The 18,788-nt window shown below is 39.1% G+C and overlaps 1 protein-coding gene across 4 annotated transcripts in view; it reads right to left on the minus strand.

Annotated features, from left to right (window-relative positions):
* LOC107040402 (serine/threonine-protein kinase grp) overlaps nt 1-18,788 on the minus strand; it is a 281,876-nt gene that overhangs the window by 175,277 nt on the left and 87,811 nt on the right. For 3 of the 4 annotated variants that reach the window (XM_015260478.1, XM_015260480.2, XM_029126262.1), the window contains exon 6: nt 2,446-2,649. The exons of the other annotated variant lie outside the window; for it this stretch is intronic. In XM_015260478.1, the coding sequence (XP_015115964.1) occupies nt 2,446-2,649 (204 nt within the window). The remainder of the gene's footprint in view (nt 1-2,445; nt 2,650-18,788) is intronic. 4 annotated transcript variants of the gene reach the window in all.

The raw sequence follows: 18,788 nt of genomic DNA on the forward strand, positions 1-18,788 counted from the left end.
CGGGTTCCATTGCAGGGGCGAGAGAACTCCCCCCTGCGGACAGCCCCTAGACGGACGTCCCTCCACACATGCCCTCCCATGTCCTGCCGACAGTCTTCTGCTTTTCAGCATGTTTTGTGTCCAAGCAATGATAGTCTTGGACACCTGTCGTTCTTCCATGGCTTTTTCTATAGCCGGATTCGAAGTGCTATCAAAAGCCCCCTCAATATCCAGAAAGGCGCCTATGGCAAAACCCTTGACCGCCAGTTGTCCCTCAATCAGTCCCACCAGGTGATGTAAGGCGGTATCTGTTGATCGTCCCTCTCTGTATGCATATTGACAGGGGGACGAGGGGTCTGTCAGCCAAGGGCCCGGTCTTGATGTGTCTATCCACCAGCCTCTCCGGGTCTTCAGGATGAAGGATGTGAGGCTTATAGGACGGAAGTCTTTTGGTTTTATATAACCGGTTTTTCCCGGCTTGGGAATGAATACTATCCTAGTCTCATTCCACACACTAGGGACATATTTCAGGGCTATACTAGCTCTGAGTATCTTGGTTAGGGGTCCCGTGATAGTCTCTATCCCTTCCTGTAATAGGGCTGGGTAGATCCCGTCTGGTCCCGGTGCCTTGAAGGGTTCAAAGGTTTTGATGGCCCACTTGACCCCCCAGGGCTGCACTACTTTATTTGCCAATGCCCAATCATGGGTTTCGTAGACATCCCTCTGATTTTGCATTGTTTCTTTATCTCTCTCCTGGGCCTGTATGAAGCCTGGAAAGTGGGTGTTCATTAGGAGTTTCAGAGTCTCTCCCATGGTTTCCGTGTGGCTGCCATCTGGTGCCTGTAGGCTCCCTAGAAAATAATAAAAATAATAATAAAAATAATAAAAATAATAATAGAAGAATGCCTCGTCACAAACTTTCAGATGATTCTTTGGTATGTGGTTGAAATTCTTTATCCTCGACCGCCATTTCTATATGTTTATAGGGCTCTTGAAAATCTAGAGATGTTTCTTCAATCATTTCAGCCCCATTTTATTCCTCCATGGATTGAATTAATATCCTTTGGAAGGTGTCCGCTAATTCGCGTTCCTCATTGTTCACAGGCGTTTCAGCAAGATTGAGAACTTCAAATGTTGTCATGAAAAGTCTGATAATGTTGGTTGGATTAACTTTCACTATGAAACGGTCACAGAAACACGATACCCACGGAGAGACTGTTTTCGTTGATGGACACTTGTAAACTGATTGTGATTGTATTTGCGTGAGGAATTAAAGCATAAAACACCGATATTGTAAGCTGTGCATATTTATCACCGTGATGTTATTTTCAATCAAGACAGATGACACTCGGATGGATATTTTTATAAGTCTGGCATACTGTTCTGATATGGATTTGAATGATCGCGACAATGTAATTATCATACGTCCTCGTTAAAATCTTTTCAAAAACAATATAAACATCAGGGTCGTAAGATCTTCTCATTTGAAAGTTATTTTCAATTCATTCTATTCTACACCACTGGCCAAATTTTTTCCAGGAAAGATCCAAAAGAGACATCGCGCGTTTTTTTCATGTTTTTTCAAATCGGAATCATTCCATAAAATTTCGGGCAATAGTTTTTTCATGGGGAAACTGACTCTTCGCAGAGGTAGTTTGACCCCCAAACTTCATCCTCCGGAGACGATTCCAATGGTTTTTTTCATCATTTCCGATGAGCTTTTTTTTATACTGCAAAAAATTTCAAAGCGGGCCAATTCCAGGAAATTGATCTATTCTATTGCCTTTAAATTGCAATTTAAAAAAGAATGCAAATAAAGACATGTTGTATTTTTTTATGCACTTTCAAATGAAATTGGTTTTATGAAATTCGGAGCGATATATATATTTAGAATAAATGACTTTTCACGGGGGTAGTTTACCCCCGAAATTTCACCCCACGGAGATGATTTCAATTTCTATCTTAATCATTTTCCATGAGCTTCCTGTTATATTGCAAAAAAATTGTCCAAATATTTTCGCTGTGTGCGCAATTGAAGAAATACCCCGAAAGATGGTCAACTTCAGAGGGCAGTTTCACCCCCTAAATCCGCGTATGCCCCGATAAAAAAAAAATACGTGGCACTTAGTTTTGAGTACTCTATAACATATTCAAGTTTCATCCAAATCGGAGGCGGACACCTACCTAGTGTTCCTTGTTAGTTCTGATGGAATCTAGGCCCCCGTTGCTTATGTTTCGATGCTAGGAACTTGAAGTCAGTTTTCTTAAATGACAATAATAGTTTTCACCCCTACAAAAGTTGTTGCCCCTCAGACTTCCTTCACACCGAAACTTTCCGTAAGCTCTGTGCCGCATTGAGTTAAGTCATTACATATATGAGAAAAGGCCTCTCAAAGGCTTTTTTTCCATGCAGGACTTTCAAATTTAAGTAGTGTGTTATTCATATGGATCAGATATTAATTTTACCTTTGCAGAGATTCTTCAGATACCACCGGTGAGTTTTAATGTCTGTGATTTTAAATCTTGAGACTGGTGCGTGGATGAGAACGTTTCTAATAAGACCTAAAGGAATTGTGTCGAGTTTCTTCCAGGGGGTCAAACTCATATATTTTGCTTCTATCCATGCTGCATATTCTGGACATTGTGGATTCGCCTCATCCCAAGGTAACTCTAAACAGTAAAAATCTTAATCTTGATCAATTCACCCAACTTATTTCATAGGGACCTTCTCTGCTACAAAAATGCTCGTTTCACATATTTTCCTAAAATCATGCATTTCAGAAATAATTGCATATAATAAGAGATGATAAAATGAATTTTCATCACTTGAGCGGAAAGTGGAATTTTAATCCCACTGTTCGTAAATTGTGATGAAAAATAAAGTTCGACACTAGTGGCCAAAGTGTTCTTTGACGCTTGGGCTAGCGCTACACACCTCCCACGGGTCAAAAAACACTTTTCCGCAGTCGAATCAAAATATACTAATAAGTCCTGCACAAGTTCGTTCGCATTTGAAAAATATTTTTAAATATGATTGACACCTACGCCCTTAGAAATGCTCTAAATTGAATTCTCCGGTAGCGCTTATACCACTAGTTATAGCTTCATGGCTAATTTGGAATAAATGTGGAAGCATATTGCCAATTGATTGGCAAAAATAGCCATACTATATAAGAAGAAGAGCAATAATCTATTTTTAACTACTATATTAAGGATTATTTCTTCCTCAGAATTTCAATCAATAGAATCGTGGTATTCGATTAAATAAGGTGGTATAATTTCGATAAATTTCCGTAATAGCTTTTTCCCTATGGCAAATAAAGATTTACTCACAAACGATTCTTTCGGCCGAAATTCTGAACATGTTAAGTTTTGCATCAAAAAGCCCTGTTGCAAACCCTATAAACCCAAATGTGTTACCCCCTATGCCACTATAATAAACTACATAGATGAAAGGTATGTACGAGCAAATCAAATAAATCATGATACACACTGGAAAAGTATATTTTTTACACGCATATGGTGCGACACAGCTACACACTTCATGCGAATTGCATATACAGGGTGTTAGGGAATGATCCGTTTTCCTCTTGAGAGTTGATAGGAAAAACATCACAGATTACGGGAAAAATCTTTAAAAAAATATTCATTTGATGGATTTGTTTATTAACAAGATTGAAAGTTGACGGAAAAACGTTGAGAAATTCGGAGTCTGAAGTTGACTTAAGATGGTGGAAAAAACATCTGGCAACGTCGCACATATCATGAAATGAATTGCTGTTGTAGGGATTTTTCCCCAGAAATGTGAGATAGGATGCGATGATGATTCAATGCATGTTTCATAACCTATCTCAGGAAATGCAAATATTCATCAGTTAAACACGACAGTGTGAGAGAGGAGATGATCGATAACGCAGTTCAGCGTGGAATAGCTGCATTTTGAACATTCCGATATGAGGATGGTAATTTCTCACCGTGAAGAGTAATCAAGAATCATAGACATAACCTCGTTTTTGCACTGTGCGGTAGTTCCATAGGCTGAGTCCAACCCTGAGGTTTCTGACGTCTGATAAATATGTAAAGTTCTGACGAAATAAGAGTCGGAGGTACTCATTCAATTCTAGATTTTACTGAAGAGCAAATTTGGAATTGGAAATAATTTCATGGGACAGTAGAATTCCGTTCGTGGGGGGGGGGAGGCAGTGCCAGAGGCCATGATGTTTACTGACTCAATCAAAGAGGGTCGCCTCTTTCACAAATCCGTATTGTTTTCCCATGTTACCCATTGAAACAGATCTCACAAATATTCAATCAAATTGAATGGGTAGAGAACAACTGGAGGTTCAAGCGTTACTCTGATTAAAAATTAAGAGTTAATTTTATGATTTTTTCTCTATGAGAGAGTGAGCTACTCTGCAATTGCAAAGAGAGAGCAATACAGTTGTAGAAATAACAGCAAGTGATGGTAATCTCGAGCTGGTCCAACCAATAATTGTCTACTGGAGCTCTCGATTGTTTCTCAATCTCTATCGTTCAGTTCAAAAGATGAATAAAAATGAATTTTGAGAAAACTCAATGAATTAAATAAAGAGAATGAATAAATAAATGAATTGAATAAATTGAAAATTGAAAAATCCAATAAATTAAGCAGCAGAGCAATAATCGCAAAGATGAACCGAATTACTCGGACCAACATTTTTCACGATTACACGGGAACGATGCAATAAAAATGAGTAAACTCAACTTTATAATGTGCTGCTCCTTTGAGTTTTTTAATTGACCAGCTGATCAATTAAAACCATACGATTGGCTGACCCCGCCATCTCCTTCCCCCACCATCACAGGGGAAGACATAAGGACAACCCCCAAACATCGGAGCTCATAGCCCTGAAGATGCAGACTGCAATGTTTGCGAAACGTCGGCGCAATGTTGAAACCAAACGCGGCATCCATCCAGAAGCCAATAATATCATTAATAATGGCCGCGAAAGCCTCAAAACTAAGATTAAACGCCCCCATGGAGAGGCTATTCTTGGGTTGGTGAATTCATTCACCAAACTTAGGAAGTCCTTGCACGTCCAACTGTGCTCCCTAACCTTTTTGAAAAGGTGCCATGACCATCAAAAGAGTGAAGTGACCACCAAGTGGTACCAAAATTCCTCCATCTGAGGAACCCTTTTCCCTCGAAGCAGGCAAATGCCATCCTCCGCCAAGCTTCATTGAGACGGTTCAAGGAAAGAATAACAGCGGCTAGGAAGAACTTGACTCAACTTTCCAGACAGCTTCTCGATCTTCACCTTCGCCTGGCTCAGACGTTAGAGTTTCAGCTGTGGGAGACTCTTGATCGTGTTACTTATGAACAAGCAGTCTGAACAGCTGAGATGAGAACTGAGAGTCAGAACAGTAAGTTCAAGAAGCTGATCCCGCAGGAGAAAGTCCCAACCCTCACTGATACTGTGAAGAATCTGAGCAAATACGAGCTCAGTGCAGCACAGGTGTCTGTATTGGCGAAAGGACATAACTTCGCTGTTGCCCCCAAAATGATCCTTACCGAGGAAATTATCAGTTGGACCGAGACAGCGATCTACCATCTTCCTTTGGAGACCAGTGATGAAATCCGGAGTCAGTTGTCCAATATCCTCTACAAGGCTACTCCACCTAGTGACAATATCACCAGGGAGGAACGTCTTGCACTGCGTCGTCTGAACGAGAATAATGATCTCATTATTCTTCCGGCCGACAAAGGCAATGCCACGATGGTTATGGATAAGAACGACTACTCGGGAAAGCTCAGTGCAATGTTTTTTTGATTTCAGAGTTTAGATAAAACTCAGGAAGGATTCTACTCGTACAATTCAGCATAAAACTACTGATCTCCTGAAAAAAGCTGATCTCTCGGCGGACCTGACAAAATTCCTTACTCCTAAAGAATCCTTTCCTCCCAGACTCTATGGACTCCCCAAAATCCACAAAGAGTCTGTTCCTCTCCGCCCTATTGTTAGCAATATTGGAGCGCCAACTTACCAGCTGGCTAAGTTTCTCACGAAACCACTCCAAAAGTTGACTGGTCTAAGTGATTCGTACATTCAGAACTCACTGGATTTCGTCAACAAACTCAGAAATCTCAGGACTTCACCAGATGATATTCTAGTGAGTTTTGATGTAGAATCACTCTTCACTAACGTCCCAATGCCAGAAACCTTGGAAATCATCAAAAAATCCAAAGACATTTCCCCCCGATTCCTTCCCTTAATTGAGCACTGCTTGACTTCTACATACTTTCGATTCAAAGGAGAGTACTATGAGCAAAAATCGCGAGCAGCAATGGGTTCTCCTATCTCCCCGATTATTGCAAATTTATTCATGGAACATCTTGAGAACGAAGTATTAAAGTGAGCGTCTCAGAAACCAACTGTGTGGTTCAGGTATGTGGATGACACCTTTGTCATCTGGTCACACGGAAAGACTGCTCTAACTCAGTTCCTGGAGTTCTTGAATACTCAGCATGCAAGCATCAAGTTCACCATGAAAAATGAGCACGACAGATGTCTTCCATTTCTAGATGGGCTGATTCGACGTAACGAGGATGGCACTCTAGGCCACCAAGTATATCGCAAACCAACTCACACAGATAGGTATCTGAATGCCAATTCCCATCACCACCCCTCCCAAAAGAACTCTGTCATTAGCTCCCTAATGTATAGAGCACTCACAATCTCCCAACCCTCCGACGTCGACAGTGAAGTTGAACATCTTGAGACAGCTCTGACCAAGAATGGATATAACATCTATCAAATTCGAAAGGTCAAGCATAAGCTACAGAGCAAGCTCTCTGCTCCCCGAGAGGAGACTGATCCTGAGGAAAGGAGGAAAGACCTAAAGTGGCCCTCCTCCCCTATCTGAAAGACACAACAGAACGCATAAGTACTCGGAAAACAACATCCGAACGATCTTCCAACCCCCAAAGAAGATCGGACAGATGCTGCCGAGTGCAAAGGATCCAAGACCACCCCTGATCTTACCAGGAGTGTACGAGATCCCTTGCTCATGTGGGAAAGTGTACATTGCAGAAACCGGGAGAAAGATCAGTACACGGATGAAGGAACACCAGCGGTATTCCAAATACGGTCACTCAGAACAGTCTATCCTAGCTGAACACTGGACATACTATCCAGTACGACCAAGCCAGAATGTTGGCCAAATCTCAAGGTTATTTCGAAAGGAAATATTGAGAGGGTTTGAAAATCCACAAAAACCCTAACAACCTCAACAGGGACAGAGGATATCAAGTGAACCCCACTTGGAAAACCGTCCTCCCGGTATTTCAATTGACCAGCTGATCAATTAAAACTATACGATTGGCTGACCCCCCCCCCCTTGCCATTCCGCCACCATCACAGGGAAAGACATATAAGGACAACCCCCAAACATCGGAGCTCATAGCCCTGAAGATGCCGACTGCAATGTTTGCGAAACGTCGGCGCAATGCTGAAACCAAACGCGGCATCCATCCGGAAGCCAATAATATCATTAATAATGGCCGCGAAAGGCTCAAAACTAAAATCCTGAACTTGATAGGCTGAAAGGTCTAAAGAGAATATTACATATTTGTTACAATTACCGAAGATAGAAGAGCAGTGGTTCTCCCACCTGACCAAGTTTTCGTCTTTAAAATAGATTATGTCATCAGGCGATAAAAGTATTATCTGACGAATTGAGTTTATAATCCCATTTGTCAGATAATACTTTTATCGCTGTGTGACATACAATATTTTATGTCGCTGGGCCCGAAAACGGCGATCTAACCGAGCGAAGCAAGATTAGAATCGCGGTTTATGAGGTCTCGTGACATAAAAATAATTAGGAAAATTCATAGTTTAATCCAAATATTTCACCAGCTACATAAAGCCAATAAAGCGATTGAATTTAACCTCAGAGCAGTAAGAGCAACGATGAAACGAATTACTCAGTATTTCGCTTGATTACTAGGGAACAATGCAATAAAAATGAGCAAACTCAACTTTATGATGTTTCTGTGGATGTAATAGTACGCTACTCTGACTAACTTGGACAAAGCAATACAGTCATAGCAATGATATTGAATGGTAATGATAGGTACATGACTGGCTTTACCAACATTTTTCCATTGAATTTCATCGTTGTTCCTTTCTTCCTATCGTTTATCTGAGAAAATATCGTAAAATCTCGAACTTGATAGGCTGAAAAGTCTAGAGGGGATTTTCACATAGCTGTTACTGTATTAATGTAACGGTCATCAAATTATGAAATCGAACTTAGTCGACAATTCAGCAGCCGAAGATGGAAAAGCAGTATTTCTCACGCCTAACCAAGTTATTAGAAATAATTCATATTCCAATCTGAATATTTAAACAGCTGCATAAAGACAATCGCACTATTACGTTAAGACAAGCGCACTATTACATCCACAGAAACATTATAAAGTTGAGTTTGCTTATTTATATTGCATCGTTCCCGTGTAATCCAGAAAAACGTTGGTCCGAGTAATGTGGTTCATCTGTGCGGTTATTGACCTGCTGCTAAATTTATTGAATTTTTCAATTGTCAATTTATTCAATTTATTTATTTATTCATTCTCTCTATTTAGTTCATTGAATTTTCTCAAAATTCATTTTTATTCATCTTTTGAACTAAACGACAGAGATTGAGGAATAATCGAGAGATCCAGTAGACAATTATTGGTTGGAGCAACTTGGGAATACCATCACTTAATGTTATTTCTATTAGGTGTGTGACTTAATTTTTACAGATTTTTTCTTCGAGCTTAAAATTATATTTAAAATAGAAATATATTCACGGTCTTTTCTGGTTCTGAAAGGATCGGACAAAAGGTTTCAGAACACGGAACGACAAGTCTATGTAAGTTACATAACCTTTCAGAATAGCAGAGTTTACGATAGCAACTGATAAATAGCACATTCGGCACTGCATTTTATACGAATTCCAACAAGGAAAAAATGTTTCTGAAGCATGGGAATTAATGTGTAGTGTTCTTGGTGCCGACGTTGTATCTTATGAAACGTGTAATTATTGGTACAACCGTGTTAGAAGTGGTGATTTCGATCTGAGTGATCAGCCGCGTCCTGGACAGCCTCGAAAAAGTTTACAGATGCGGAATTGCAAGCTCGACTGGATGAAGACTCAACGCAAACGCAACAAGAGCTTGCAGCTCAGTTAGGAGTCAGCCGAACAGATATTTGTAAGCATTTGCGTCAAATGGGAAAAATCCGAAAACTTGGAAGGTGGGTCCCACAGGTGTTGACCGAACACAACCTAGTCAACGCCTTTCACTGCTTGCCCGGCAACAAAAAAAGGACTTCTTGTGGAGAACTGTGACGGGTGATGAAAAGTATACTTTTTACGAGAATCCCAAACGTAAAAAGTCACGGGTAGATCCCGGACAATCCAGTACATCGACGCCGAAACAGAACATCCACTTAAAGAAGATTCTCCTGTGTATCTGGTGGGACATGAAGGGTGTGCTTTATTACGAACTCCTGGAAACAGGTCAGACGGTGACTGTGGAACGCTACAGCCGACAACTGAACAAACTGAGCAAAGAACTTGATCGGAATAGGCCATTTATTGGGCAAGGTAGCAGGCAAGTCATACTGCTGCATGACAATGCTCGACCTCACGTTGCTCGCGCGACTCAGAAAACCCTCTTAAACTTGGGATGCGGAAGTCTCCCGCACGCGACATATTTACCAGACTTGGCCTCATCCGACTATCACTTGTTTCGGTCCATGCAGCACACCTTAGTGAATAAACAGTTTAAAAGGCTGGACGATGTGCGTAAATTCGTCGATGACTTTATCGCCTCGAAGCCTGGAAGTTTCTTTCGCAACGGTATTCGAATGTTACCTAAGAGATGACGCAAGGTCATAGAAGACGATGGACGATATTTCCAAGATGAAGTTCGTTGATCTCTTTTTTTTATATTAAATAAATTGACTGAAAAATCTGTAAAAATTAAGTGACACACCTAATACAACTGTTACTCTTTTACCAATTGCAGAGTAACTCACTCTCTCATAGAGAAAAAATCATAAAATTGACTTTTAATTTTTAATCAGAGTAACGCTTGAACCTCTAGTTTTTCTCTACCCATTGAATTTAATTGAAGCTTTGTGAGATCTGTTTCAATAGGCAACATGGGAAAACAATACGGCTTTGTGAAAGAGGCGACCCTCTTTGATTGAGTCAGTAAATCATCATGGCCCTTGGCACTGCCCGCCATGAGCGGAATTCTACTGTCCCATGGAATCATTTCCAATTCCAAATTTGCTCTTCACTAAAATCTAGAACTGAATGAGTACCTCAGACTCTTATTTCGTCAGAACTTTACATATTCTTCAGCCGTAAGAAACCTCAGGGTTGGACTCAGCCTATGGAATTACCGCACAGTACAAAAACGAGGTTATGTCCATAATTTTTGATCACTCTTCACGATGAGAAATTACCATCCTCATATCGGAATGTTCAAAATGCAGCTATCCCACGCTGAACTGCAGGTTATCGAACATCTCCTCTCACACACCGTCGTGTTCAACTGATGAATCGTTGTATTTCCTGAGATAGGTTATGAAACATGCATTGAATCATCCCTAGTGGAAAAACCTAAGGCAGAGGCGTAACATGCCTGATCAGAATTTCGGATCGGACTTGATCAGTTTCTGATCGAGACCTGAACAGAATTTCCACTCGGGTATGAGTCAATTTGAGAGTGAAATTCGTAAGTGTCCTGATAGCTCAGATGGTAAGAGCACCCGACGACAATGAGCATAAGTTTAAATTGAATATAATTCCACCAATCGATTGCACATTCTCAATCTTTTCTGGATCTAGTTCTGATTGACTCACGAATGAATATAGATAATCTAATTGATAAAAAAATTCGTACACATATTTTTGATAGCGATCACAAGGCTCTAATTGTGCATATTCAACTGGATTGTTAAATGAGTATTAACATTGATAATAATCCAGAGAGTGAATTTTTTTTATATAAACCAACCAATTGGGATTATTTCTCAGGGCATCTCCACGATAATTATAAAATAAAAATTCCAGATGATAAAAATCTAACCAATCAAGAAATTGACCAATACATTGAAGATTTTTCTAATTATATTATCAAATCAATTGAAACTCAAGTTCCTAAAGGAAAACCTAAAGGTAACATTTATAAATACTCTAATTCTAAACTTAATAAATTACAAAAAATTAAAAGAAAAATGTTAACGATTTACAATGAACTTTTGAAGAGAGATCCGAAAAAAATGAATCCTGAAACTCAATTGATTCAAAATTCATTAATAAAATGTAAAAAAAACCTCAACTCCACCTTTGGCTGAGCAGTAGAAAAACATTGGCATAATATACATAAAAAAATCGATTATAGAGACACGGAAAAATTTATACCGACAATAAATAACATCTTCAGACCGAAAAAAAAAACTAATTATCAAAGAGCTCAGAATTAACTCAAACAACGACTCCCTGATAACGGAGGCCCGTTGTGATGTTGCCCGCATTCCTATTGACGGCAACGAGTTTGTTGTCACTGAGGAGTCGGACTTGATCAACGTTTTAGGCGCTCATTATCAGAGAGTGAATTCACCCCGTTATCTTAACGAAAATACCAGACTAAAGGAATTAATAGATAGAAAAATAGAAACTTGTAAATCCGAGATATTTAACGACATAAACAATTGTCGCTCATTCACTAATTTTGATAATAATAATAAAGCATCAAAAGCTGACTCAAAATCATCTGTTGACAGATATTTTACTAACGTTAACACGATTAAATTAATTCTTAAATATTTACCGAATAAAATTTCGAGTGGAACGGATAAAATCCCATCAATAATTATTAAACATCTTCCGAGTATTATGATCCTGGATTTGGTAAAAATCTTCAACAATTGCCTGAACAACTACTACTTTCCTGTTCAATGGAAAATGGTTTTAGTTGTTCCAATATATAAAAAGGACAAAAATTTGTCTGACCCTGCTAGCTATAGGCCAATCAGTATGACCCCATCGTTGAGTAAGGTTTTTAAGGCGGTTATAAATAATTCAATCCTTTCATATGAGAAAGAAAACAAAATAATTTTTGATAACCAATATGGTTTCAGGCACCGTCATTCGACAATTCATGCGGTCAATAAATTATTAAGTGATGTTAGTGAAAATGTCTTCCATAATAAAATGGTAGGAGCAGTCCTACTAGATTTGGAAAAGGCATTTGACTCGGTTTGGCTGAATGGATTAATTTTTATTCTGATAAAAAACAAATTTCCAACCCCTTTAGTGAGAACTATATGGAATATGACACATGAAAAAAATTTTAGAGTCTTGAATCAAAATGGTTTAATGAGTTCACTTTTTCACATCGAAGAAGGCCTACAACAAGGCACAATCAATTCTCCTTGTCTTTTCTCGATTTTCACCGCTCACGTGATCAATGCTTTTGATCTAAATAATGATACTGATACCTACTCACTAGCCTACGCTGACGACCGCATCATTTATGTGGCGGGATATGATGGGGGATTGATCTCGAATAAACTTAATATATTAACAAATAAAGTGAACGCGTTATACTCGGCCTGGAATCTCAGAGTCAATCCTCTGAAGAGCGAAACTATTCTGTTCCGATCAATTTACTACCATATGTTGGGAAAGAAAAGAAAAAGTGTCAAACAATTTGAAATAAAAATTAAAAATCCAGATACCAACACTGAAACCCTTATTCCTAATAAAGAAATTGTTAAGTACCTCGGGATACACATTGATAACTTGATCCGATGCTCCAATCATTTTGATATCCAAATGAAAAAGCCAGAAGTCGTTATAAATCTCTTGGTTATCTATTTCATAACAAATATATAAATAAAAGAGCGAGAATAATCTGCTATTTGCTTCTCATCAGACCATTACTGACATTTGGTTGTGAAATTTTATGGAATATGGGAGCTCATCAGATGGAACAACTGAGAGTTTTCGAAAGAAAATGTTTAAGAGCTTGTCTATTTATGTATAGATCTCCCCACTCAGATTATCAGCGTATGGTGAGGAATAGTGTTCTCTATAATAAAGCGGAAATTCCGAGAATCGACAATTTTATCCTTAAATTAACAAGAAATTACTATAACAAGATTAAAGACATTAAAAATGATACAATAAACGCCCTTGCCGAGTTCCCAGCGGAGGAGGCAATTAAAAGGGCTAGATGCAATGAAATTAAGCCTCCATATTTCACTCAATACGATAAGATGGGACTGTTCCAAGACGAATGGAACAAACCCATTTTATTCCATATTAGAAGACATAAAAAAGTCAAAAAGATTCCATTAGATGATTTAGATTCTAAACCATTAATTTATGCAAGAGATATACCAAAAATCGACTTCGAAAATTTTGATAGAGTAACCAAAAAATATTGGTGGCTTGATGCAGAAGATAAATACATAAGAGAACTCACAGTTCGTGAAAAAATCTATAAAGAGTCTAATAAGAATAAGAACAATCAAAGAAACAGATTCCGTAGGAATAATTTTCGACCTCCTTAGGAAAATTTTTTTTCATTTAAAAAAAAGGAGTTATTTCTGATAATTTTAAACACAGATACTGTGAACAAAAAAAAATTTTTTTTTAAATAATTATAATTATAAACTAATTATAACCCACTCATCAAATATTTCTGAGTGATTCAATTTATAAGTTTCACAATAAGTTATTCGTAAAAATTACACTAAAAAAAAGAAAAACCCTTCTTTTACTTGCGAATACCCGGCTGTGACTTTTTTTTTATTACATACAGCAAAAAATTTAATTTTTTTTTAGGCACATTACAATGTTTACACATGTAATTATTATTAGCGAATACAATTTGCACACCCAAAAAAATACATTGTTATTATGAAATCAAATACAAAAATACAATGTCATAACGCGAGAGCCACTAATGGGCCATAAGTTATAAAATCGAATGAAAATATTCATCATAAAAGTTTTTTGATTCTAGTTTTTAAATGATGTAAATATGTATATATTGACTGTTCACGAATAAAAACCTTGGGAAAAAAAAGTAAGAGCACCCGACGCGACATTGAGAGGTCCCGGGTTCGATTCCCGGCTAGGAAGTTACTAATTTTTTCTCTCAAAAAAATTAAATTTAATTAATGCCTAATGATAGAAGACGGAGAAACCCTAGTGGAAAAACCTAAGGCAGAGGCGTAACATGCCTGATCAGAATTTCGGATCGGACTTGATCAGTTTCTGATCGAGACCTGAACAGAATTTTCACTTGGGATCGCCGCATCGTATCTCATATTTCTCCATAATCCAAGACTCAACTTTCTGGGAAAAAAATTCCTAGCGCAACAACTGACTTCATGATATTTGCGACGCTGCCGGATGTTTTTTCCACCATCTTGAGTCAACTTCGGACTCCGAATTTCTCAACGTTTTTCCGTCAACTTTCAATCTTGAAAATAAAAAAATCCGTCAAATGAATATTTTTTTAAAGATTTTTCCCATAATCTGTGATTTTTTTCCTATCAACTGTCAAGAGGAAAACGGATCATTCCCTAACACCCTGTATACACACTTTAAAACGTGTAAAAAGTGTCTACAGATTTTACACACTTGAGTTTGCAGTGCAATCGCTGACTGAAATCATACTCTATTGATCTGGGGCCTTCAACCTAACTCTCTTTCAATAACCCAGATGGGAAATAGAAAAAGAGAGGAGTTTTAAATCGAAGTAATTTCATGAATCTTGATAGAGGATGCCGTTAGTTTTTCCTTTCGATAAGATGTTCCAACGATCGTGATGACCCAGTAGTCTCTTGAGATCCCTGTAGAGGAAGTTGAGGATTCAAACTTGAGAAATGAAGGTTCCAAATAGCAGAGTTCAGTTGTTGTCAAGTTTTCGAAAGGTTATGAGGAACCAGTAACAATCGATTCAACTATTTGCATCAGGTACTAATTGTTGAGGAGTATTCCATGGTAATACTTTGTCATTTCTAAACTGCCCGCGGATAAATGAAAAAAATAAATCACAAAATCTTCTGGAATCAGTAGCAGCCGTAAAAAAAAATCAGGAATATTCAAATGATGCAAATATCTGGATAGAGCGATTACTCAGAGAATGGAGTAAGTCGGTCAACATGAACGACTTTCTGCTTGGAGTAAACGGATTTCTGAATTGCCTGAACCAGTTCTTTCAATTTATCTAATTTAATTTATTTTATTTAATTATGAATGGCCCAACCCACATATTGTGGTGTAATTTTAGGAGCTTCACGGAAACCTCCTTCCACTATGCTGCCCTTCGATGTACAACAACCCTGAAAGGACTAAAAAGTTGAGCGCCAGGTCGTTATTACCAGAACAACCACAGAAACGAATAAAAATCCAAGACGAAATTCTTAAACTAATAACTCCGAAGAAGAAACACTCAGGCCACCACGATCCGGCCCCGCTGAGGCTGACGCAGCCCGCAAATGATTTCATTGGTAAAAATAGCGAGGTCAACGTCAAGGCCTCCTGGCGGCGCCACTGATCTGCAACTAAGTAAAGCTGTCCACCGATTGGTTGTTCGAGACTTGCTTTTTTTGCTGGCTCAGTGTTCTCCGGAAGGGCAAGAGACAGAGGAATCTGAGTTTTAGTCGCGTATAAGAGGCATTGAAAAAGTCGAAAACAGCTCGCTAAAAAAATTTAATTTTAGCAGCCTAATATTTATAAATCCCGAATTCTCGAACTTCCGACGGACATTTGTGCTGATTTTGAGTTATTAGTTCGATTTATATAGAAGCAAAGATACTGGCTGGCTCCGAACCGATGTGTTAATTATTATCATGAGAAATTAGGTGTATGACTTAATTTTTACAGATTTTTTCTTCGCGCATGAAATTATATTTAAAATAGAAATATTTTCGCGGTCTTTTGTGGTTCTGAAAGGATCGGACAAAAGGTTTCAGAACACCGAACGACAAGTCTACGGGAGTTACATAACCTCTCAGAATAGCAGAGTTTACGATGGCAACTGATAAACAGCACATTCGGCACTGCATTTCATACGAATGCTAACAAGGACAAACTGCTTCCAAAGCACGGGAATCAATATGTAGTGTTGAACGTTGTGTCTTATGGCACGTGTAATTATTGGTACAAACGTTTTAGAAGTGGTGATTTCGATCTTAGTGACCAGCCGCACCCTGGACAGCCTTGAAAATTTGAAGATGCGGAATTGCAAGCTCTACTGGATGGAGACTCAATGCAAACGCAACAAGAGCATGCAGCTTAGTTAGGAGTCACCCAAACAGCTATTTCCAAGCGTTTGCACCAAATGGAAAAAATCCAAAAAGTTGGAAGGTGGGTCCCACATGCGTTGACCGAACACAACCTAGGTAAACGTATGANTCCTGGGACAGTCACGCCAGGTGGTTGGAGGTGATGTTGACGAGGACCAGGTATTGGCCAAAGTTGTCGAGATGCTGAATCGAGAAGAGGACCTAGCTGGAGCAGACAATGCCAATGATGTGGCATTCCATTCNAAAGTTGGAAGGTGGGTCCCACATGCGTTGACCGAACACAACCTAGGTAAACGTATGAACACGTGCCTTTCACTGCTTGCCCGGCAATACAAAAAAGACTTCTTGAAGAAAATTGTGACGGGTGATGAAAAGTATATTTTTACGAGAATCCCAAACGTAAAAAGTCGTGGGTAGATCCCGGGCAACCCAGTAAGCCGATGCCGAAACAGAACATCCACTTAAAAAAGATTCTCCTGTGTATCTGGTGGGACATAAAGGGTGGGCTTTATTACGAACTCCTGGAAACTGGTCAGACAGTGACTGCGGAACGCTACAGCCAACAATTGAACAAACTGAGCGAAGAACTTGATCGGAAAAGACTATTTACTGGGCAAGGAAGCAGGCAAGTCATAGTGCTGCATGACAATTCTCTACCTCAGGTTGCTCGCGCGACTCAAAAGACCCTCTTGAACTTGAAATGGAAAGTTCTCCCGCACGCGGCATATTCACTAGATTTCGCCCCATCCGACTATCACTTATTCCGGTCAATGTAGCACGCCTTAGTGGATAAACAGTTCAAAACGCTGGACGATGTGCGTAAATTCTTCGATGACTTTATCGCCGCGAAGCCTGCAAGTTTCTTTCGCAACGGTATTCGTATATTACCTCAGAGATGGCACAAGATCATCAAAAACGATGGACAATACTTTCAAGATTGAGTTCGTTGTTCTCTATTTTTTCTGTTAAATAAATTTGCTGAAAAATCTGTAAAAATTAAGTCATACACCCAATATTTTCTCACGGTTTCCGTGTTTTGGGGGTTATTGGGTAGCTGAACTGGCAAGTTGCAAGGAATTTCGTATGGATGTGCGAATTTAATGGTTCAGAGGTAATTCGTGGCCCATCTTCACAAATCGAACACTACGTTTCACAACCGTTAGCTTACTTGAGTCACAAGAGACTCTAGAGGTTTCCATAATTTCTAATAATCGATAATTGAACGGGGAAAGTCATCTCCGGATTTTCGCTCGTGACAAATGGAAGACTTGTTTCGATAGAAGGAAGGAAGGAAGCTCCAATGAACAAACAACGACGAGGATTAAATATCAACTAAATCACAATCTTATGACTCAAATTTCAAACATAAAGACTCGTAACATTCTTAATCATTCCAATGTCGCGAGACAGATAAGTAAATAAGGAGAATATGTTTCATATCCGTATAAAATACGAACGAGAGAGCCAAACAAAATTATCGAACAAAATATCTACTGATCAGAGTGGCCAGGGTTTCATCCGGTAATTAGACTCCAAAATGAATTAGTCCTTCACGACTTAGATGTCGGAGATGTCGACAAAATTGCTAATTTCACAGGAGCCTGGGCCGCAACACAGAAAAAGAGGCGAAAATCAGCCACCACGCGCACCGCTGATTTGAAGTTCGTAGGGTCCCGAGCCCCTCAGAACTATAGAATATTTCGAATCGTATTCTCTCAAACTCGACCAGGATCTAGAACAAGCCCATCGGACATTTTCAGTCTCATTTCAACGGCGCAACCCCACCACATGATCTCACACCATTTCATCCAAAATACATTATAGTCCCATAAATTTCAATAATACAAATAATGTCATCTTTCAAAAATAGTTCTCGGAATACAGTCCGTCCCTCAAATACAACAGCATCAGCAATATTCAATTTTTGGTGTTGTCCTCTTCCTCCGCTCGCTCTCAACATTAGCTGGGCTCTGTGTCACCAATACTGTCCAGGAAGTGGCACCCTCTCGGCAATTCGGATCTCGCAGAAGCTCATCCAAATTCCCGGAAGGCCGCCCAGAAATGCTCGCAGAGATCCTCGGTCCCAAGATCGTCTCTGCGTACGGCGGAGAGTGGAAGCGCCAAATTCAATTTAAAATACGTTAAAATTAATTAGAAGTAACCCAAAGGCATTACTCTTGTTGCTCCCGCTATCGATTGATGACTTTCCGTTTGATGCTATAGAACCCAAAAACCATGCGACGGTCTACACGAAACCATGAAATGATTTTTTGATGAATATCTCAGAATCTAATAGAGATAGAAAATTATTTCTTGTTAGAATGAATTTAAAATATCGCGGTCAATTTGTACCGACTCACTTCATGAGCGGTTGGCACCTCTATTGTTCTCATATTGGCAACGCACCTGTCGACATTATTCGCAGATAGATTCAAGATACAT

The sequence above is a fragment of the Diachasma alloeum genome, unplaced genomic scaffold (genome assembly GCF_001412515.2).
Source record: "Diachasma alloeum isolate Michigan unplaced genomic scaffold, Dall2.0 Dall_scaffold_00332, whole genome shotgun sequence".
In the NCBI taxonomy this organism is placed as follows: Eukaryota; Metazoa; Arthropoda; class Insecta; order Hymenoptera; family Braconidae; genus Diachasma; species Diachasma alloeum.